Here is a 22849-nt window from a genome sequence, read left to right as displayed (position 1 = left end):
TGGTTGGCTCGTAGTCAAATTGAATGCCATGGAAAAGGTAGGCATAAGATTCCTTGCACTCACAACTTCATTTGTTCCTTACTAATTAGTCCTGGAAGAACTACCTGCTATTCATGTCTTATTCGCATGACTGGTGTTCCGGTTTCCCAGCTCTTACACATCAAAACTCTCTGTGTCACCCTGTTCCTGTGTGGGTTTTCAAAGAACAGGTTGGAACTAGAGAAATTCTTGACCTGGTCATGGCCTAGGCTTTTACTTCCTTGTGAGCCTAAGCCAACCTCAATAATTTGGGCTGGGAGTTGAGCTCATCCCTATGACTACAGTCAATCCACTTTATTGACCCAAAGAGTGGTAGTACAGTTACCTCTTTGCCTCTGTCATCAGTGTGTGTTGTATTGCACATAAGTGGTGAAGGTACAGTTATTTGATGAGTTGCTTAGCTTAAGGATTATAATTAATGCTTGTTATGTACCATTGCACAAACAGATACTGATTTAGGAGAAGGGTTGGAAGTGTTGTTGGCTCATATTCTAATCCCAGGTGCAATGTGTGCAGAGCAAGGAATAGAGAGGGTGGCCTAGCTGACCTGGACCTTATCACGACAAAAGTTTAGAGCCTATTTGCATTTGGAGGAGGGAATAGATTGGGTAAAGAAAACAGACTGCAAGACACTTTCAGAAATACCTTTGGTACTGGCATACAAAAAGACTCTTTTAAAATAACCCCAACACTTTACATTCTGGGCAGGACCCTGGCATTTACCAGGGAGAGAAAAAGTTCCTGGTGTTCTTTGAGGGCTGAAATTTGGGATTGTATCTTGTGTATCATTCCCATATGTATGTGCTAGGAAAGTCAGCAATATCCTGGTGATGAGAGACACATCAAGAGTGGGAGAAATTTTAGCTAATATTGCTCAAGCTATCTTAGCATCAATGGTAGGACTATAGCCATAGCCTGGAGGTAGATGAGTAAAGGTATAATTAATGCCATTCCAAGTACAAGCAAAGTGAGTTTGGTAGGCCTAGTGGGTTGGACACTGGAGGAATGTCTTTAATGTCTAACCTGACTATGCACAGGTAAGAGGAAAGGTAAATGGCATTGATTGTTTTGGCAGCTTTTGAGACTGCAGTATGAGGCAGAGAGGGGGCAAAATTTATGCCTAGGTAGCCATCACAGGCAGAATGGAAGCTTCACACAAGGTTTATCAGGGTGACCTTTCTGATGAGTCACAGGGTGCAGAAAGGATCCCGTTGCTTTCTAAACTCAGAGAGGAGTCTGAGTGTAGCTGGATGTGGTTCTAGCCCCAGGCTGAGTCAAAGGTTTATGTCTAAAGAATTATACAGGTGTCGTTGAATCTTTATACAACTTCATCCCACAGGATAAAGGAAGGCAGACCAATATGGAAAAATGTTTTATTTTTATGGTGTTAATAGCGATGAAAATATTGATCATAATACTGGTTAGACTAAAGGACCTTAATCAGAATTAGATGCTATGCAGTTCAGATAGTTAACTATAATTACAGTGACAATTTTAAAGCTGGCAAAATAATTAAATACAGATTGATGTTGCTCACTCATACCATGTCTTTGGGCATATCTCTTTAACTCAGCTTCAAGAAATAACCTTGAAGGTGTCTCCATTCAAAGGAGGAATCTCCACCCACAATTCTAGAAGGGAGTATGTTAAGAGTGTTGGAAGCATAAAACAGTGAAGAAAATAGCAAAGCTCAGTATGAGGTGGAGCCCACACATCAGAGCATCAGTGATCAGAGCAGACATGGGAACCTGATGGAGGTTTGTGTTGCCATGGCATCGGGGAGGAATGTAAAGTGGGAAAGGAGCACTGCAGTCTCAATACCAGGAAATGTTTTGTACAATTGCTGCCAGGTATACCTCCTACCAAGAAATACTGCATACAACACAACCACAAAGAACAGAAAATTTGACCACCCACAGCACTTTGGACAATAATGGCTGATAAGGTATGAAAGGACCCTGATTTTGTGTTTAGCTGGGGGATGACAATTTGAAATGAAAATTTTAGGGACTCATCTTCCTCGCCTTCTGCAGAAAGGGCACCTTTTGGTAAGACTTGTGTCCTCGGCTATGCTGAGTGTTTTGATGTGATTGCCACTGTATTGTTAGGGCTGCTCTGCAGTTTATGCAGATACCACTGGCAATCCAAAAGAGCCATGTATGTTGCATTTAATAAACCACAGTATTTGTGAATCTGACTTGTTCTTTTGAATGCAACTGGACTTACAGTTAATAGACTGTTGGAACACCTAGTGCCAGGCCCTTAGTTATGTTTTCGTAACAGGTTCCTGCTGTTAAAAATTAGGACTGGGCTTTTATAGTGATTGACTTGTCAGTCAGATGTTCCTGGCCAGCTGTTTCCACTCAGTAGCCTTAAGCTCAGCAGTGTCAGGTAAATTACCAGTATTATCACTTCTTGTTTGCTTTATCAGGAGCTTTGTTACATCCTCACCTGTGCCCGTTTCTGCCAAGAAACATTGTTCTTCACCTCCTCAGAGTGTTTAACTTTGAGATTATTGGATGAGGCTGGTCTCAGCATTGTTCTACACCAAGTAGAAGCAGCATGATCCCCCTTCTCTATCCATCACTGCTAACTTTTACAGTCAGGGTATTGTTTGAGCTGCTTTACCCCCACGGAGGCAGCGTGTCCTGCTCCACTAGCCCTGGTCAGATGCCAGGAGCCATTGGACTTGTGAGCTGACTGGCTGGGGCTGTGAAAAGGGGAAGTGGGTGCAAGTGAACACTCAATGTTTTTTCAGTTCTCTGAAAATTTGATGAATTTTGGGGCTTGCAGGATCACAGGGTGTTAACAGCATGGGTCACTGGAGGTAGGGGAGGTGCTTCTCAGAGTCCCTAAAGTAGGGGGAGTTTGATTCAGAAGTACCAGGAAATTGTACCTTCCCTGGAGCATTATGGAGGGTCTGGTCTGTGAGTGGTTCTGTCTGTGGAAGTAAAAAAGCTAATGCCTTGTAGGCCTTGGTAGGCCTTTCTGGTTAGAAATATCTGCAGTGTTGCCTAATGGCCTCACTGAGTAAGAGTGGCTGAATTACTGGAGTGAAATACTTGTAAAAGGATGTACTGTCTGGAGCTTATCTTACGTAACCTGTATGTTACTATTCTTTCTGGTAACTTACTGCATCTTGCTTATCTGACATGTAGTCCTGTGAAAAACAAGGCATGTAACCCAGAGGTATATAAATATAAACTCTATCACTGCCCCAGCTGGGCAAGGTTCAACTCAGCAGAAGCTGTTATTTGGCTGCTCTTGGTGGTGCACAGCTCTGCAGCTACATGCAGTGATAAACTGCTGCTGTGCAGACCTGACTAGAATTGTGTAAGAGCAACTCCACAGTGGAGGTTAGAACCTCCCAAAAACTGCAGCTCAGCAGGCTGGCTGGCTCTTGGGGAAGTCACACTTGACTGACCTTGAGAAGGGCTGAAGGGGCTCCTGTAACTCGTGGACTGCTGCAGAGGGTGAGAGAAGTGGTCCCCTCCATTGTGATCAACTGCAGGCAGAATTTTGACTGCCCATGAGGACACACGGATGATGATACCATTGATGATGGCATGCATCTCTAGATGGGAAGTCTCTGTAAGGTGTGCTCTCCATGGCACCTGAGAAGGATTATCAGGTTCTGTCTGGGATGCTGATTTTATGTCTGATAAGTCTGGGTAACCAAGGGCTGGGGGGTTTCCAGTTAAAGAAGTGGTGGGAGGGGCACTAGGGCCCTTGCTAATGCTCTGGTGGGAAAAGGTGCAACATGGAGGCTTGTTGGCAAAAGCCAGTAAAACACATGTTGGGACTCTGTGGGCTGCCTGGTTGGAATACCTGGGGCTAAACAGGGTTTCAAAGTTCCTTTGGTCAGGACTCTTTAGCACAGGCCCATGTTTTTAGTAGTTTTAACTACCTTGACGCAAGGGGTTTGGTGGTAACTATGTCTGCATCCTGACAGAGTAGGCAGGATGACAGAATGAGCATAGCACTGGCTTTACAAATAGCTGGGGCTGTGTGGTGCTGGGCACTGTGCCTGCTGATGTTAATGGGCTCCGAGTGGGCCAGGACTCTTTCGCTAGTGGGTGCTGCTGGGCCGCAGATGGATGACAAACTCACAGGACTTCATCTGGCTCACAGAGGCTACATCTGTAGAATGATTGATAACCAGCCTACCTGTGCTTAATCCCAAATTTGTGGGACTGCCCCATGAAATAGTCAGGGGACCTTGGTCATCTCAAGGCCTTTATCTTTGAGTATATGCTAGTGATAACTGAAATATAGCCTGTGTTTTCCGATGGAGTTTGTAGTTAGATTCCAGACCCTACAGGAGGGCCCAGGCTTCTGATTCTGAAATTCAAGGGCTATCTGCCTGTCATGTGACATGTTTGCAATTCAGGTTAAATAGCACACAGTAATAGATTAGTGAGAGTGATCACCTGATTTGGCTAGGGTTTATGCCTGTGAAAAAGCACACAGAGACACAGTCATGATGCCTCCATTGACGTAATACTCAGTTTAATAGTTCGGTCTGATTCATAAGCCCAGTTGGGCTTCAAGGAGGGAGGAATATGACATATGATTGTCTGAAATTGAACTGGACCAAGTATTTCTGTCCTGATCGTCTTGATGAATTTTTATTTCAGAAACTCACTTTCAGTCAGCTTCCAGCCACCTGTCAAGCTTTTCCTGGGCAGATACTGCCATTGCAGGGACCCTGTGGCCCTCTGATTTCTCCACAGTCACCTCAAGGCTTCTGACACAGACAGTGGCAAGAATTGTAGAGTTGTGTCTATTCCAGCCTAAGTGTCCAGACACTTGTTCAGACAATTCAGACACTTGTTGTTTCTAGGGAGATAACTTGGGTTTCACCTTCATTCAGATAGTGGTCAGCATTTCTAAGACCATGAGCTAACACAAATAGGCAGGGTAACTTTCCCTTCACTCTTTTATCTTTCTGACTTTTTCTATTCAAAGAAGGGAACAAGTAGTCTCCTCCATAAGAGCATCTGGCACCCACAGGCAGACCAAGGCGCCAAAACAATCAGTTCAGGCACCTGCTGCAAGGCTCAGGCCAGTCGTGATGCCATGTACTGCATCCCTCCTTTGACACCGGAATGGAGGGACTTGATGCAGCCTGGGAGAGTTAGATTTGGAATATAGTAACAAACACCAGACCAACAGCTTTAGGGATAAACAGTTTATCTTAAAACAACAGATGACTGACTCTAGGGGGTAGTACTGTATGGTTTCTCTTACAGTAATGATTTACCAAAATATGGGTGTGGATCTAATATCGTCACCCAACTGAGACAGACAAAGACTCTCTAACAGTTTAGAGTTAGAAAGTGTATGTTTATTCCAGCACTGGGCAGCTGTGTGGAATGGCTCCCTAATACGCAGTGCAAAGTCACAAGCCAATACAGAGTCTATTTATCTACAAAAGTTATGAATATCCAAAATACAGAGGTATATTTATAGCATTGATACCTCCCATTCTCCGCTTCATATGGTAATTAGCTTGAATGTCATTAAGCATGTGTGGTATGTTCTCTGAATTGGGTCGGTGGTCTTTTTATTTGGGGAGTGGTCTTGGGGGATGAAGTAAACCCTATCTTCCTTGTTTTGACCTTTCTACTTGTTTGGTTTTTGACAATACAAATTACTCCTTGGGGACATCCAGTTCCCCTCTCTTCGTGACTTCTGAATAGGTTCCCAGATGGAAAAATTAGTAATTGTCTTCATTTCTTTAGATCTATTTATCAGTGTTTCTGTTTCTCATTATAAGCACAGCTAAGCAAATATAAGAATGACAAGTAATCAGTTACTTACAGCTTAAGAGCATATTTCAAGTCCGGCTCTTATTAACTCTTAACTAATCCCAGCCTGGCTTACCTGTCTATCTATTTTAACTAATTTCCACAAAACTAATCTTTAGCTAAAGTCTTAATGTTTCTTTTAAAATCTATGTTTCAGTAATTCCTGTAACACACAAATCACGGCTTATAAGAATTTCAGGGTACATCCATTACAATCTCCACACCTGGTCCTTTTGGGCCAGGTTATAGGGTTTAACATTGCAATGAACCCCCTCCCTTTGTCTCCAGCCTGGCTGCAACAAGGGGTTCCTAAATTTTTTTGGTCTTGATGGTGACAATAATTGGATTTTACTCTTGGTGAAGTTGTGTGCTGCATGGAGTCAAAGTTCCTGCTCTAGCAAGGATTTTGCAGTTACTAGTGGTTGGCATCTTAGTCTTGTTTGCCTCTTTTACAGTTATGTTCCCAGAAAATGTAAATGTCTTATGTTTCCTCAGCATTTGTCTAATTCAAGAATGTGATTGTTTTATCCCTAATCATTTTTCAGGAAATACCCAGTGTACCATTAGCAGCCTGAAAGGTTCACCGTGGATGCAAAAGCCTGTTTTCTTCTCTAAGATTCCTGCATCACTGTAAGTATTGCCTTAACACTGCTGTTGATGCTTTTTACGAATTTCATGTGCAACTTTGTTTTCCTGTTTTCTTTTGTTATTGGTGTCTTATGAGAGCAGAGAAGGTAAAAGAGTGAAGAAAGAGCTGTCTTTGAATCTTGAAAATAACACCCAGAAAATTGTAACACTGGGTCTCTTATTTTTTATAGGCTAGATATGAGAGATACTTCTGATTCTCAAATTTGAAATCAAGAGTCTTAAAATCTAAAAGAGCCCACGAAGGAAGGTCAGGATCCTTGGGTGATCTGGGAGAAATGGCACGAAACATTTTCTTGAGAAACTGTCTAACACCCTGCACAAAGCAAGGTGTTTCTTCTGTCCTATCTGAGTTTGACCGTACTGAGAGGAGCTTGTCGAGATGCAGACAAGCATTCATTCTTGTGGGTTGGCATGGGGGTTTTTGTGCTTTTTTGTGCATTTTTGAAGTCTGAAATAGTGTTTGGCTTTGAAGGCATTGTCTCTGACAGCTTTACAGAGTAACATGCTCACCCAGTTGGGTTTGCTGGTAATCCATATGCGTTCTGGAATATAACACATGAAGACTTGGAGATATGTGACTTCGTCACCTCCTGAAGGTGTACGTACTGCAGTAGCAGAAGTGTTGCTGTCATCTCTGTGCTTCATGCCTTCTCCCAGCTGAGTAAGTTAATGCTACCTACAGAATTAGGTAGCAGCTCACTAGAGGCACAGTCATATTTCTCAAAATTAAACTAGTGGGCCACATTATTATGAGAGATTTTTACTAAACACGAAGTATTTTTTCATTTCTTCTGTTGTAGTTGAAGGTATAGTTGAAATTGAGTCTTACTGTCTGAAAACCCTGGCCTGTATTTTATTCTTTAGGTTTTTCTTATGTTCATCTCTTAATTATTGTTTATTGTGTCATGTTATACACATACCTTGGGAGTTTTTTCCATTGTTTTTGGATGAAGAAGGTAGATATAGCAATCTATTGTTAAATTAAAAGGTTGAATGATAATAGCATTAGCAGAATAATGTGAAGATTTTGTTAGTCATTAGATAGTCAATAGAATTGTTAGTTGCTTCTCTTTCTATACTTTAACTGTGTTCTGGGAAACAATTTATGCAACTTGAGATTGACAGCATTCATGTCCATTAGGGTTGTGCTAATGGGGTTGCTCTTCTACCTAGCAATTATAGTTCAACAGTTCTGTTCATGATGCATTTTAAATCACTTCTTAGTAAGCGACATAGGTCTTGGTCAAAAGGTTGTAATTTTTGTAAAATTTTTTTTTTTTTAGCATTTTGGTTTTGCCTGAAGAAAAAGAAAACAAGAAAATATGGACTGGAATGTAAGGCCAGTCCAGAATGCTGATGCAAATACAAATATGCAAAACAAAGGAGCATGTTTCACTCAGTTACTTTCTAATGGACATGCCTTTCCTCAGACAAATGCCAGCTCCTCTAAAAATGCATGCACTTATGCAGAAAGCAACCAAATTGTGTATGTGCCAACTGTCAATGTTGCCTTCCCTGCTGTAAATGGTGAAGGATTCAAAACTTCAGATCAAACCTCACCAGGAGCATCTGTAACCGGTAATAATTTTTTTATGTCAAAGTACTCAGTTACACAACATTCACAGATGTACGTGACAGCTCCAAAACCTCCCATTCAGAATTCACCTTTGCGGGCACAGATGACTCCGACTTCTTGGCCAGTCTCTAATCCCTACAGTTATCCCTGTAGAAATTTACCTCCCCTGTCCTCTCAAATGAACGCAGGGAACAACGTAAGGAACGTCCTTGGGGAGCCTCAGTATGGCACTACCAACACTTACACTGTGCAGCCAGAAATGCTGCAGCATAATTCTGTGAGACTTGCCTCACTACATCAAGGTGGCATTCATCCCCAGAATAATTCTCTTCCTCTTGGTACTTCCGGGCAACATGTCCAACCCCAAATATTTAATTCCAATACTCAGTGTAAAGTTTTGTACTCAGTGAATCAAAATACTGGAACAAATGTACAGCTGCCACAATTTCAACCAAGTCAGATGGGATCAGAAGCTCCTAGGGGATGTTCTGCACCATCTTTGTTGCCTGCCAACTGTGTTTCAAGACCCGCAGCACTATCTTCAATGGGTGTACCACAGGAAGTGCAAAATGTACCTAATGGATACATTGGCCAGCAGAGGTGCCCACAGGATGCAAAAAATGCTCCTGGGTTGAACAGTATCCAGCAACACTGTCAGAAGCAGCAATCTGGAGAAGTCAGTCAGTCAATCAGGAATGTCTGTAATCCAAGTGGAAATGTGACAGCAAATAGGTCTTTTAATGAAAGCTCTGTGCCATCCCCTGGCATTCCCAAAGAACTGCTTGATGTTGTGAAAGAAATAGAAGCTCTTTCTTCAAAGCCACTGAGTGATCCTGCTTCAGTTCCAGAGAGCCAGACTAGTAGTTTGATGAATGGGCCTGTTAATGCTCAGATTTCTTCATCAGCAGCAACACATGGAGTAGCAATTACAAAGGAGAGACTGGCTTGGGAAGCTGAAAAGCTGAAATGTCTTAAAAAGAGGGTTGTTCTGCTTGAAAGGGTTCATAATTATAAAAAAAAAATCTATCGTGACAAAAATGCTCTCCCTCCTCCTTATCCATGTCCTCCTGCTAATTGTCTTCCATGTGTGCCCAAACAAAATGTACCATCTTCCCCATCTGAAGCAGTGAGGACAGAGAGGCCCGTGCTCAAGGTTTCACTTGAAGAAAGAAAGGACAAAAATCCAGCCAGTGCTGATAACAGAAGATTGGAGGTGACTCAAAGTAACCCTCTGGTGGAGCAGGGCAGCCTTTCATCAAGCTTCACTCCTGTTCCCTCTCAGAGCAAAGTCCCAGCTCAATTTAATAATCCTGAGAGCACCTTGGAACAAAGGGATGTGTATGCCTTGGCCTCTTCTCAAGGAAGTGTGACTTCCTCGAACAATGCTTCATGTTTTACTCAAGCAGGGAGCTCTGTCAAGACTGCATCAAAGAGTGTGCAAATTGGCCCTGAGAACTCATCATTTCTTCAGTTTGTATTGAGCAGCACAAATGTATTGAAAGAGAAGACAGCTGGTGCCACTGCTGATAAAATACTGACGAGTCTCCTGTGCAGTGAAAAACCACTGCTCGATACATCTCTCTCAGGTGGAAGCTTGCTAAAAGACACTAGTGAGAAGAACGTAGAAAGTTTGAAAGGTGGGCAGGCATCTGTGGCTCACACAAACTCTCCTGCATCAGAAACAACAGCATCTGTTGATGCTAAATTCCAGAGTGAGGTAGCTCAGAAAAAAACTCCATTTACTGAAAATAGATCCTGTAACCAGAGCAATTGTAGTTGCTCTGTGGAAGAGCTGGCTGCATGCCTGCGCTTGTGGGGGAAGTATCCATCAGAATCTGTAAGTGTGCAAAATAAACAGTCAAATGAAAGCCCCACAGCAAATCAGATTTCACCCTCCAGCCAAAGCACGAAGAAGAGAGGGGAAAAAAATGTTCTGGCTAGCATGGATGAGGCAGTTTTGCCTGTAACAACTACCTCTGTGGCACAAAAACTCGATACATTGAGTTCCAATTTGATAAAAAATTTTGAACCCCAAGTTGCAGTTGTCTCTCCTTTAGTACTTTGTGAACAGAGAACACTAGGTGAGCAGGCAGGCAAGATTCCAACACCTGAAGGTAAAACCTATCCAGTGATTGACCCAGGGAGCATGTGTAGTTTGCAAGAAGAAGGGAAAAATGGTTTAAGTGTGGCAAATACTGCCAAAGGAACAACAGAAAATGCTTGGTCATCACCCAGTGATTATGTTCTGGAACAAAACATGGACTCAGATTTGCAACAGATCAAATTAGATGATGAAAACCACAGGAAAGTTAGTCAGTCTGCACAAGATGCCAGAAAAAATCTGCATATTAGATTACAAAACAAGACTTCTCTTCCTGAATCAGACATAAATTTTTGTAGTCAAAACTCTCAAGAAGGTAAAAGACACCATGAAGACAAGCAAGCTGTGTTAGAGGCAGGAGATACATCCACAGCTGTGCTGGAAAATGAGATGTTTTGTATTTCTAGTGTATGCTCTCTTGTTGAAGGTGATAAATTTTATAATCCACAAATAGCAGGTATCTTCAGGTCAGTCTATGAGACGCATGCATCAGAAGGAAATGCATCTGGTGCAAGGCAAAAGGAACAACATCTGGACTTGCGTAAAACTGAGCTGAGCAATAACACTCCCCAAAGAGAGAGCTTGCTGCTAAAGATGTTGGAAGAATCATCAAGTAATTTGGAGAAGGAAAGTGGCAATCCTCTTAAAGCAGTTTCTACCTCTCTGAACTCTGAACAAAACCTGTCATTCAAGGCATCTTTCAAGCATCCTGAAAATGACTTAGAAAGTCTTGCTAATATAAACCAGAAGTCAGCTCAAAATTCACTAGATTCCTCTATTAGCATAAGTGCTAAAACAAATGCATCTGCTGTTCCAGGAGACCACAGTAAACAAAATTCCATGCCCAATAAAAATAGCACAGAGAAGGAGGTGAACTTTTTTGGAACAGAACCTAGTAAATATCTAAAAGATCAGCTGTTTGATCTAGTGAAAGAGTTTCCATATGGCATTGAAGGTGCTGATATGCTAAAAAAAGAAGCAGCACAAAATCGTTCTGTGGCTGAAGGGATGGAGAATCAATCTCAAAAAGAGGTTAGAATTTGTGACAAGAATACTCATTTGAAGGATCCAGTAAATCAGATTAAAATTGCAGTGTTAAGCTCTGATCAGGTTGAAGAACCGTCTCCTGGACACAACCAGTGTTCCTCTAGTGACAGCAAGAAAGCAGCGAGTCAACAATCAGAAAAGGCTTCAGCTGACAAGGACAACTTTGAAGACAGTGTCCAGCCTAGTCAGAATCTATGTGAGAAGGAAAAAGACCCACAAGAAACTTCTAACCCCAGTGAAAAAAGTGAAGATGGCTCTTCAATGGGTTGTGTATCTGTAGCATGTGAAACACCACATAGTCCCTCTCAATTAGAAACATCTGGTTCAGAGAAAAATGATTGTCAGCTTTCAAAAGCTGAAAGTACTGGCTCTGCAGAGAGAGAAGACAACAACAGTCAGTCTGATGCCTTGAAAAACTGTGCAGTGGGAAGCCTGACAATTTCTGAAAAAATCCCAGACAGTATTAGCAAAAATAAAGATATTTGCAATTACACTTCTGCAGTGAACGAAAAATCTAGGCTGAAGGTAGATAATGAATACAAACTGCCTACAACACAGCAGGAAAATACTGGGCCACTTAACTCCTTTGAAAACCAGGATGTTGATAAATACAAAAGCAGCAGTTGGAAGGAAAACCGGCAAATTGACAAAGGAACCCAATTGTCATATAAAGAATTTCATTGTGACAAAAAAGAGCACCAGACAGCATCACCAGAGTTACCAGAGAAAACTGATCATACACATGCAGACAACATGGCAAAGTTGTCCGGAAAGAAGGAGAGAGTTTTCAAAACTGAGCCGCTTTCAAACGATATAACCACACCAGGTTTGGCCACGGACATTAACCAGTTGGTGAAGTCAGACACTGTTGAAATTAAGCACTCTGAAGTCAGTCAAGGACAAAAAGTTAAAACTTGTGAAGAGAACTCAGCTGAAAGACAAAACAGTAAGAAACAAAAGGAGGTGCTTGGGCAAGATGTAGGAATTAGTATCAAAGAGCAAGTGAAATTACCAGCAGAAAGAAAACATAAAAAATTGAGTAGTTACCAAACTGATGCTGTAAACGTCTCAGATAGTAGCGCTGTAGACTTCAAATCAAGAAACATAAAATATTCTCAGCATAAATCTGTGAAAGCTCATCCTTTGCAGGACCAGCCATATAAACGGAAGATGAAGGAAAATATGGTTGGGAAGAGAGAACTTAAGAAAGTAAAGCTAGAAGAGGAAAGACTGAAACACTCTGAAGCAAAGAGTTCTAAGCAGCTTGCACATAATTGCATGCTAAATGCTGACAAAGCTAAAAAACGGAATGGAGAAAACGGTTGGAAACCAAGGAGTTCCTTAGCAGATTGCTCTGTGCTTAAACTGCAGAGGAAAAGGGCTCGATCTTCTAGCATGTCTAAAAACTACTTTTCTAACAAAGAAAGGCGTCTCGATGGTCAAAACAAAGACAAGTGCTCTGACAGAATGTTTCCTGATAAAAATCTTCTATACCTAAACAGAAGAAATAACAGACTAAAGCTGCATCTTCAAAAGGAACCCAAAAAACACTACCTGAACAGAGTGGCATTTAAACGTACAGCACAGGAGCGCATCTCTCTGACAAAATTAGAGACATCACCTGTCAGACCTGTCTGGCATAGAACCACCAAAGTGCCACAAAACAGCAACTCAAAAAGAGATGTGTCTGTCTCAACAGTTGAGAAATCATGCAAAAGGGAAAAACTTGAGTTCAAGCTGTGTCCAGAGATACTGTTCGGAAATGCAGCCCCTGGCGAAGAAAGCTTAGCTGCAAAGAATTCTCCAGAAAGAGATAAAGTCGTTGTAACAGGTATGATGCTATCTTGGTTATTCATTTGTAAGTAAAAAGTCTGTATTCATTTTTAAATTCATGTTGCACGAAACTACAGACAGTGAAAACCTGGGACTGTAGAGGCTAAAGGCTGAGATATCCTAACTTGTTCTCTGGCAGACCACAGATGTGTGTTAAGCTGAAAAAGAACATGGGACTTTTCCTTCAGTTTTCTCTAAGTCTTAGAAAATGAAATTATAGTACTCTAGAGCATGGCAGTTTCAAATAACTTTGGGGAGAAGGCTTCCTAAAGTACTTGTAGAAGATAGCTTGGCTTGGTTGTAGAAAGTAGATTCCCTTGGCATAGTTACCAAAGGTGATCTGATCTTCAATCGCTGTTCACCTGGTTGTGCTTAAGTCTGGCTGGGCAGAGGAGGGAGTGATCTTTTGTGACATTGAGGAAGACAAGGCTTAGGCCAGATGTATCCTGCACACAGTCCCCATAACCTTTGCCATCTTTGCTTTAAGCATCCCTTTTTCCTTCTCTTCTTCCCTACCCCATTTTTCAACATTTTACATGGTGCATTCTGAAGCATATTTATATCAAATGTTGAATTTGATTTTTAAATAAACCCAAATCTTAAGCTGTATATATCAGCCCTTGGAGTAATTTTCATACCCAAAGGAAATTTCCTTTTGCATGTGCTAGTATATGTGTTAGAATTTGATGCTGAATAGAGGCCAAAACTTGTGATAGAGGAACTCAGAAACATTTTTTAAATTTTCTTTTTAGGTGTCAAGAGTAAAAAAGAAGATTGGTTAAAATGTGAACCAGTGAAGCAAAAGAAACAGGAAGAGATCTCTACAGGTGAAGTGACTTCTGAGTGTCCCATTTGAAATACAAGTTAAATCCTCTTTGCTTGGTTTTAAATGTTCCTTTACAGTAGTAAACCTTAATAAAGCATTTTAAATTATTATTTACTAGTTCTGCTGATTAAATGGATACCGTAGAATAGACATACAAGTCTCAAAGATTTGTGGAGCTTTTTATTGCTTTATGAATATGTTGTTGGAAATGTTGAAATTTTCCTGTGCTGTTAACTTGGATGTAGCACTGGTAACAGCATTTAAATACAGTTTTAAATTGTATATGAAGACTCTTTCGCACTTTCGAATGTAGGAAGTGATGTAACAGAATCTAGTGAAAGGCTTTAAAAACAGAAAGTGATTTTTAAAAAAAAATCTGTCTTTCACAGTACATTGCTGCTGTCCACACATAACACATGTGCTCACAAGTTCCAGGACCTGTGTGTCCCAGTAATCTGGACAACATTATTTGTATGACACCCAGAGGAAAAGTGGGGCCACTATTACATCTTCCTTGTTTCTCTTGATTAGCAATTTGCTTTTTGGATGGTCTTTTATACCCTTTAGGAGTCAAGTGTTACAACAGTGGCAACTTTCATCTCAGGATCTTGTTTGTTCCATCCTTTGTAAATCTTGGGTGAGGTTGCTCCGAGCTGTCCTTGTTTCTTTGCTTTAAGTACCTTTCTAGCTTTAGTCTTGTTTTTCTACTGGTCTGACAGGAAACAAAATGCATGCTGTAGCTTTGTTGCCATCTGCTGCTTAACTTTTGAGCAGAGGGTTTGCATGCTCATACCTGTGCTGTGGTATTGCAAGTAACATATTTTGCAACCTTTGCATCTTCTGTTGCTGTCGCCTGTGTCCTTAGGCTTTGGTGTCTGCCATCTTTTTAGCCCTTCCTCTTGCTTCTCCTCTTACTTTCACAGAGGCACGTTTTCTGTCACATCTTTCTTAATACTCTCCAGAAATCTCTCTTGCGAAGGCACGCAAATAGCCATTGTGTGTGTAAAGATGCACTGGAGATTGTTTTAAATCTGAGGTGCCTGGTGCTTTAGGAAGGAAGTTTGTAGCATCCTTTTTGACACTGGAAGGTCTTAAGTACCACATGCATAAGGAGTATAGTCCTTTGAGACTCTTGCTTTAACGTGCTTGTCTATCTTGCAGCTGAGGACAGTATTCCCCTTGATACAGCTATACAGATCCTGGATGGAGATGGAGAGACTCTTCACGTTCCTGTCAAAGACTCAAAAGAGATGTTTCAGACCTACAGGAAAATGTATCTGGAAAAAAAGATGCAAAAGTCTTGATAGCACTCCTGTATCAAAGGTCTTACTATCACTGAGGAAAAAAAATGCCAACACTAAAGTTTTTTTTCTGTTTACTTCATATTGCTGAATAATTGTAAAAACCCACAGTTTTCTGGTGGGTGTTGAAAATTTCCCTCCCTATTTTCCTCATATTTGTGAATAATGAACGTCTTATTCTGTATTTATTGTGCAAATATGCTTTGGTGCTGTAAATGCTGTTTTAAGTGTATTGTTTCTTTCGGCATATTTGATTTTATTTTTTTTTTTAAGATAGAGGAACTCATTGAATCTTGACCAAAAAATAACAGACTCATTTAAATTGTCATAGCCTGTTTTCTTTCCTGATTCTTGATAACTTCTACTTGTTATACGTTCCATTGCTGGCAGTGGAAAAATATTTCTGCTGCAAAGGGATTGCAGTGGATTCCCAAGCATTACACCTTTATTTCCCTGTTACGATAGTCTGCTTGTTTTGCTCCTAAAAAGACTTTCTGTTTCTGTAGAAACTTAATTTTCTAAACTGGGAATAGAAATACAAACCCCTCAAGTCAAGCATACAGATGAGGGGCATTAATGAAGTATTTATGCTGCTGCCCAGTTTTGTTACGTTTCTTTTTGTGGAGCTTGTATGGACTGAATTCCGAGTTCTTAGTTTGAGCACCGTGCTGCAAACCGTTAGTTTACTGAAGAATTCTCTTGTTTTTCTTTCCCTCTGCTTTCTTTGCACTTGAAAGAAAAGTGCTGTTGTTGAAGTGCAGGGAGTTCGAATTCTCTCGTCTGGATTATGTTGCTCAGTTTAACTAGACTGTAATTAATTTCTTCGTTTATAAAGTGTTAGATTATGTTTGATTACACATTCACTGTGGCGTAACAGTTGTATTTGTCGTTGGGTATCTTTTGTTTAAGTGCCTTTTCACTGTTACTCAAAATTTTAAATCAAATCGTATTTTTACAGAGATTTGGTACTTGATTCTTTCTATCTTATTAAACCTTTATGCTGAAAGAAAAACCTGTAGATACTTCACTGAATGACTTTTATACTTAAAATAAACTTTTGAGGACTATACCTTGTCTTTTTTTTTTTTTTTTTTTTTTTTTTGTTGTTCTAAAAGTATGAAGTTGTATTTATGGCACTTAGTTAAATAGGCCTTGAAGATATTCCTGTAGATGAAATGCAGCTTTAAAATGAGTGATGGATCTTCCTTGTTAAAAGTAAGTAGATGTGAATTGTTTGTTTTTCCTCTCTGGATGCCAAACTATTAGTCTGTGGGGAATGTTGTCGCTGGAGGATTTTGTAATAATGTCGTCAACTCTGAGAAGGTTTTTCATTTTCTTGGCAGTTTAGTTACCTGTATTACACCGCTTGCATTAAGGAGGGTTTATTGTTGCCTTAAGTGTACCCAGTGCAAACAACACAGAGTTCCTGTCAGGAATTTAGTCTGGGTTTTGTTCTGCACAATGATACATGAAGCTGACATAAATGCTTGAGTGAATTCTTTTCAATAGGAAGTTATTCCATCCATTGACCCATGTTGTTTATGTTCTAAATATTTGGAGAAGTCTTCTCACTGACCTTGAGCATCCAATAAGTGAGAATGCCAGTTTTGAGTCCCACTGGACACAGCTGTGTCTTCTTCCTCTCTTATACCAAGAAGTGAATCTTGGCTCTGTGACAGTGTTTACATGGTGACTTGTGCCTACACTGATTTGGTATGGCTGAGATCTTTGGGATAGGATGGCCATGTGCCTTCTGCTTGGTTCTTGTGTTGGTTGGTTGTTGTACAGTCAAGAGAGCCACGGATGAGGTTCCAGATAAGTGTCAAGAAGAAATATATATATATAATTTGCCGCCCATTTTCAAAGACAAGAAGGTGACCCACAGAACTACTGGTCAGCCAGTCTGACCACTTTGGGAATTGTATAGAAGAAGCCTCCTTGTAGCCATGACTACCAAAGTACAGTAAGGAGAAAAAATTGGAACAGTCAGATTGGATTTGCAAAGTAAGATATGTAAATCACACCTGCTCGCTCTGATGGCCTTCTGTGATGAGATGAGAGATTCTGTGGACAAGTGGACTGTACAAAATATTTAACAAGACTCTTGATATGGTTCCTCAGAGTATTCTTGTAGCCTGTTCACCTTAGAGAGAGGTGGTTTGGAGAAGTGACCCATTGCTGTAGGTGGAAAATGAGCTGACCAGCTGGGTTTTGGACAGATACCTTTTGTGATCAGTGGTACAAAGTCCAGCTGGCGTCTGATCACTGCTGCACCCTTCAGCAATTGATACCCGAGCTGTAATTATTCACCGTCTTCATTAATTAATTGGAGAATGGGATATAATGAACTTTTGCAGGTTTGCATGGAGGAATGCAGGTCCTCAGAAACTCAAGGGTAATTTAGTGAAGGAGTTGTGAGGAGAGGGACACTGTGTGTCTCCCAGGAACATTTGCTTCTTCTTGCTTGCTCCAACAGGTAAAAGTAGGGATACTCACAAGAGCTGGTTCCTAATGGTGTGATGAGGCTGTGGCCTGTCCAGCATGTCCCTGTCTTTGGCTTCAGGCAGCAAGGCCTGTGTAAAAACAGATCTGCCCCAGAGCCTGATAAGGACCCCCTGCCCTAACCATCCAGTGATGTGATGCTCAAGAAGGTCAGTAGGGTGGAAGGCTGTGTAACAGTGGCCATTGACTTCACGTAATTGTCATGACATGTTGTAAATCACACCCGTTGGTTTGCCATGTGTTGCAATCTGGTTTAGACCCAGAAAAGCAAAGCAAGCCAAGTCTCTGAGCATAAACCGGAAAGAACTTAGAAGGTTCAAAATATCCCCAGAAATGCGATTAAAACCAAATGAGGTTAGATGTTGTTGCCAAAAAAATGGATGTATTTTATTTAATAGTAAAAGAGGCAAAGAGAAAGAAAGAGAAAAGAAAGAAATACAAAAAGAAATGTGCGTGGGGGTTGGGGGGACAGGGAGAGGTGACGGGTTAGGTGGAAGCAGATCACCCATCTGAGGGTCCCAATGATGTGTCCTTGCTCACCTCCATCTGCTCTGCTGGCGGTGAGGGTCCCCTGTCGCCCCCGTGGCCACGCTGCTACATGCTGCCACACCGCACACTGCCACACCACATGCCCAAGAGTGCAGAATTCCATGGATTAATACACCCTCTGGTCCAGGTGGGAACGCCCACGTGCCTCTCTTGCAGGGGCCAGCTTGACACACTGTCCCTTGCAACACTGAGGGTCTGTTGCATCATCTCTGGTGCAGGGTCTGGGGACCTTTTGAGGGGGGCCCCTGTGATGGGCCATGTCACCCCTTCTGCTGTGGATAAGCTTCCTCCCTCCTGGTGAGCACCCCTCAGCTGCACAGTTGGAGGATGGGCAGTCACTGCACCTCTGACCAGAGGCTTTTCCAAGATACCCAAAGCCTGTCCTCCCTCCACCCCTTGGTGTGAGGGTCTGTGCGAGCCTGGCAGCTGATAGCCCTGGGGCTGTGGTCTCCATCTTGGAGGTGTTAAGCCTGTGCTCAGTGAATGTCCCCAGCCCTGAGTTGTTACTTTATCTTATCTTCATCAGCGAGCAGTGTCAGGCCTCAGTCAGGGCCCCATTCAGGGTGTGGGAGTCTTCTCTTCAGCTTTTGTAATACAGTTTTAAAAGTGCTTTAAGAAAATGTTTAAGTCATAAAATATAATATTTCAGTCTCTGACCCCATGTGTCCAGTCATGCAGTGATCTGGTCCTTGTAAACCAAGAATAGAGCCAGGCACCAGGAAAAAACAAACAAACCACTGAGGAGAACATGCATTAGCAAGTACTAGGCTTGGAAGCAAGTTACCACAACATTTGGTATGAACTTTCCTTCCCAGGTTTTCTTAATAATTCTTTTTCCTATTGCTGAGTTGGTGAGGCATTAACATGAGTGCTAGAAAGGTGTGTGCTCTGTTTTCCAATCAAGAGTGATTTTCTTGGTGGCAGACAGGTGAGCTCTAATCTGCAAATCGGCCTTTTTTCTAGAAACCTGATCCTTCAAGCTTAATCCTCCTTTAAACCTGGCCTTAGTGGCTACACTTGCCTCCTTGTCTCAGTCCTTATCTCTCTGCCATTCTAGACCTAAATATTTCGCCCTACCTTTTGAAAACCTTGCCTTTTTCCTCACTTTTTTTCCCCCTGCGGCTTCTTGTTTAATGTGTGAGGTTGCCATTGCCACCTTCTTTTTAAAAATATTTTTCTCATCTTCCTGAGCTCTGACTTGTCTTCTACTGCCTGCAGGCCTCCAGCCTGGTTTCATCCCAGCAAGGATCTCAGTCTTTTCCTGGGCTCTCTGTCAGCACCTCGGTCCCAGTGCTGAGACTTTGTGAGGGGGGACACCTTCTACTCATTAAGGCTGTGATGATGAAAACTGCTGTTTGTTGAAGTTCAAATGAATGCAGGCATTGCAGTCTTTAGTGTTAAAGGTAAAATTCACCGCAGTGTTTCCACTTAAGGAATGGTAGGAAGAGAAAGATTTCTACCTTTGGGGTAATCGGGGCATAAAGATACTCATACAGTGCAATAGTGGTCTTTGCCAAGGTGTCTCTTTTCTGTAATGTTGCTTTCTATGACTCCATGCACATATTTTGCAGTACAGAGTAGTTCACATTACTCCCTGTCCTTGTCATGGTGCTGTGATAACTAATGAGTGTTGCTTCTTGGATCCCTGGGGGACTATCCTCTTTCCTGCAATCATCAGTGCTATTAAAAAAGTAATACGTAGCATTCTCCTGCAAAATAAATAAGTCCCTCTGCCATGCAACACTTGTTCAGTAGTCTACAACTGAAATTTAGAAGCAATAAACTGTGCAACAAAATAATCCCATAGTAAATCAACATAGAAGTGGTCTTCAGAACAAAACATGGAGATACAGCTGATGAGTAAAAAAATACTTGCTGTGTTAATAGTCCCAAAGTCTTTCCCTTACATCACATTAGGTATTTTTTCAGGAAGAAATTAGCCTGGCACTGTGATACCTAAAGGGTTAGAAATAGTTAACAATTCCCCAGAGAGTTACAGAGGATGAGAAGGGGGTTGTGGAACAGGGCCTGCCTTATCAGTCGCTTACTGATGATGAGTCCCACTTTTAGGACCGTAACTGTGCTCTCACCCAGTAACTTTGGACTCTGTTGATCAATACCAGCAAAAACCATAGAAGATAACACTGATGGCTGATTTGATAAAAGAAGAACTGAGTCCTTCCTTCCCCCAGCACTGGTAAAGGCAAGGCCACCTCAGCCCTCGAGTTAGCCCACAAATGACGTGTGGTTCCCAGGTAGACTCAAGAGGTGCTGACTTGTACCTGTAGCAGGATGCTCTGGCTGGAGCGGGGCTAAGACAGCTTGAGCAATACTCTGTTTGCAGAGCTATCAGTGGTGAGTGCTTCTTCAAGAAGGCTGAAAACAGCCTGACTCATCAACCCCAAAGCTAAACATCCTGAGGAAGAACAATGTCTCTGGATAGAATCTGCCACAGGTGAAGATGTGGCAGACCTGATAAAATACCTCATAAAGGAACTAACAAGTGACATTACTGATAGCTTACCTAAAGCCTCTGAGCTGACATAGCTGGCCCTGACACATCTGACCTTTATTTATAAAGGCCCAGTTCCACTTTTTAAGGGTAGGTTTTTCTAATACAGTTCTTTTTGGTGTGTGGAGATTCCTTCCTTGAGTGTTGACACCCCTCAAGGTTACTCCTCAAGGCTAACACTGAGCTCACCTATTGGTAAGTAGCAGCAATCTCTACTTAAGAATTGTTTTTTGCTAGCTGTAATATAATTACTTCAATATTACTTCAAAACTAATGTTCTGTAATGCTAGTAGTTTACACTTTACTGTGTACTAAACAATTTTGATTACAATATTTTAGTCTAATCATTATAATAATTTATGTAAGTGATTTATTATTATAAATATATTTGGTTTGCCATTCCTAATCCTGAGGGAGAAAGTTGTATAAGGGTTCAATTACACCTGTATAATCCTTTAGACATAAACTATTGTCTCAGTCTGGGGCTAGGATTGGATCCAGCTGCATGCAGACACCTCTGTGAGGAGGCATTTAGAAACACGTCTGGTTCTTTAATGATTTAATTACATAGGTTAAAAAATCCACTGTTTTTCTTGTGCTTTAAAAGCTCAGAGTCTGTCCCAAATCTCAGGCACTGCAGAGACAAGCTGCAGTGTTGTCAGAAGCAATAGAAGCAGCCTAGGCAAAGAGAATCAATTGCAGGATTCACCTTTGAACCAAAATTAAGTTTTGCATAGAAAGGTGATTGCTCATGGTCAAAATTAGAAAGAACAGTACAAATCCAAACTTGAAAGATGTTTAATTCATAGTGTTCTCTCAGAAGGGCTTCAAGGAACCAACAAAACTGTATGGATTGGAAATAACAGGCTATAAATACAAGGGGTAAGAATGAAGACTAAGATACTCTACCTGTCCATGAAATTTTTCTGCAAGTAACAAGAAAAAAGAATGCTCATTTTAGACACCAGTAGGAAAAAGATTCTGGCCCACCAGCAAATTAATGGTCTGGGATATTTAATTAGAACAAAAAAATGTCATAAATATTTGATGGGCATAGACATATTCTGTAGGTGGATGGAAGTTTTCCTAATACAAACCAGCAGGACCAGCACATCAGCTGATCAGCTGATAAAGCATTCTTTACCTGCAGAATCCTAACTGGATCTGGCTGTGTGCTTTACAGGAAAAACCTGTCCATAAACATAACATAAGAGATTAATGTTCTTTGTGCAGAAGAAAAGACAAATGGACAGCTCATGCCAACATTAGGAATCCTTGTGTCAGTAAAACTGCAAAGATTATCTCTTTCCAAGTATGAACAAATATCAATGTACTCAGAAAAAGACGAAAGCAAAAATCACACAGGTAGAAAAAGAGAAAGCAGGTTTTTTCTGTTCATTACCACAACTGACTTTCTGAGGCATATTGACAAAGGGAAAATGGTCTGATCTTACCAACATGGAAGAATTAGTTCAGTGGAAGTTATCCTTGAGATGTGTCGGAGTTGTCATAGACTTGTAATTTGTCAAGCCCCATAAGAGATGTCCTTTAACATAATGTGGGTTCAACAGGCTCATTGGGTTCAATTATGCCATTTTCAGCTGGTTGCTGTTATTTTAAACTGCCCTGTGCAGTTCCACTCTCCAGTGTACTCACATCATAGCAATTTTTACCAATATTGGAATCTCTCTGATAAATTGCTGTGGCTCATAAATTGGCCACTATCCATTCAGACAGCTGCTGGAAGGAAAATATCTGTAAGGAACAGTGTTAGGGCTGCAAGGAGTACCTACAGGGAAAAGCCTGGAGACCATCTGCTCCACAGAATGAGCACTGTGGATATGTGCATAAATGTCACATGTAAACATCACACCTTCTTGTGGTCGTGCTAGCTTGACAGACAGATACAGAACAGATACAACTGTCTCTAGCACTGCCTGTTTCACCTGTGGGCATCTCCAGCAACTGCAATATAAATGGGCAGTCACAGGAGCCAACATGAAAAGCTTTCCATAGGGAAGCCTGATGCTGCTTCTCATCATTTCTGCTCTGCATCTCATGCAGCTAACTATGGTTGAACCTGTTCTGATGTACAAGTACATCCA

At 41.4% G+C, this 22849-nt stretch overlaps 1 protein-coding gene across 6 annotated transcripts in view; it reads left to right on the top strand.

Annotated features, from left to right (window-relative positions):
• The window catches only part of RESF1 (retroelement silencing factor 1), a 28765-nt gene extending 12515 nt beyond the window's left edge, over positions 1 to 16250 (top strand). For 5 of the 6 annotated variants that reach the window (XM_032105779.1, XM_032105781.1, XM_032105777.1 and 2 more), the window contains 4 exons: positions 6395 to 6479; positions 7781 to 13052; positions 13807 to 13881; positions 15042 to 16250. In XM_032105779.1, coding sequence (XP_031961670.1) covers positions 7820 to 13052; positions 13807 to 13881; positions 15042 to 15184 — 5451 coding nt within the window. In that variant the 5' untranslated portion in view covers positions 6395 to 6479; positions 7781 to 7819 and the 3' untranslated portion in view covers positions 15185 to 16250. Of the gene's footprint in view, positions 1 to 6394; positions 6480 to 7780; positions 13053 to 13806 lie in introns of all 6 variants that reach the window. The other variant, XM_032105782.1, reaches the window with a different exon arrangement.
• The last annotated feature ends 6599 nt before the right edge of the window (positions 16251 to 22849 follow it).

Source organism: Corvus moneduloides, chromosome 4 (genome assembly GCF_009650955.1).
Source record: "Corvus moneduloides isolate bCorMon1 chromosome 4, bCorMon1.pri, whole genome shotgun sequence".
NCBI classification, from domain to species: domain Eukaryota; kingdom Metazoa; phylum Chordata; class Aves; order Passeriformes; family Corvidae; genus Corvus; species Corvus moneduloides.
This window is presented reverse-complemented; position numbering and strand designations above follow the sequence as displayed.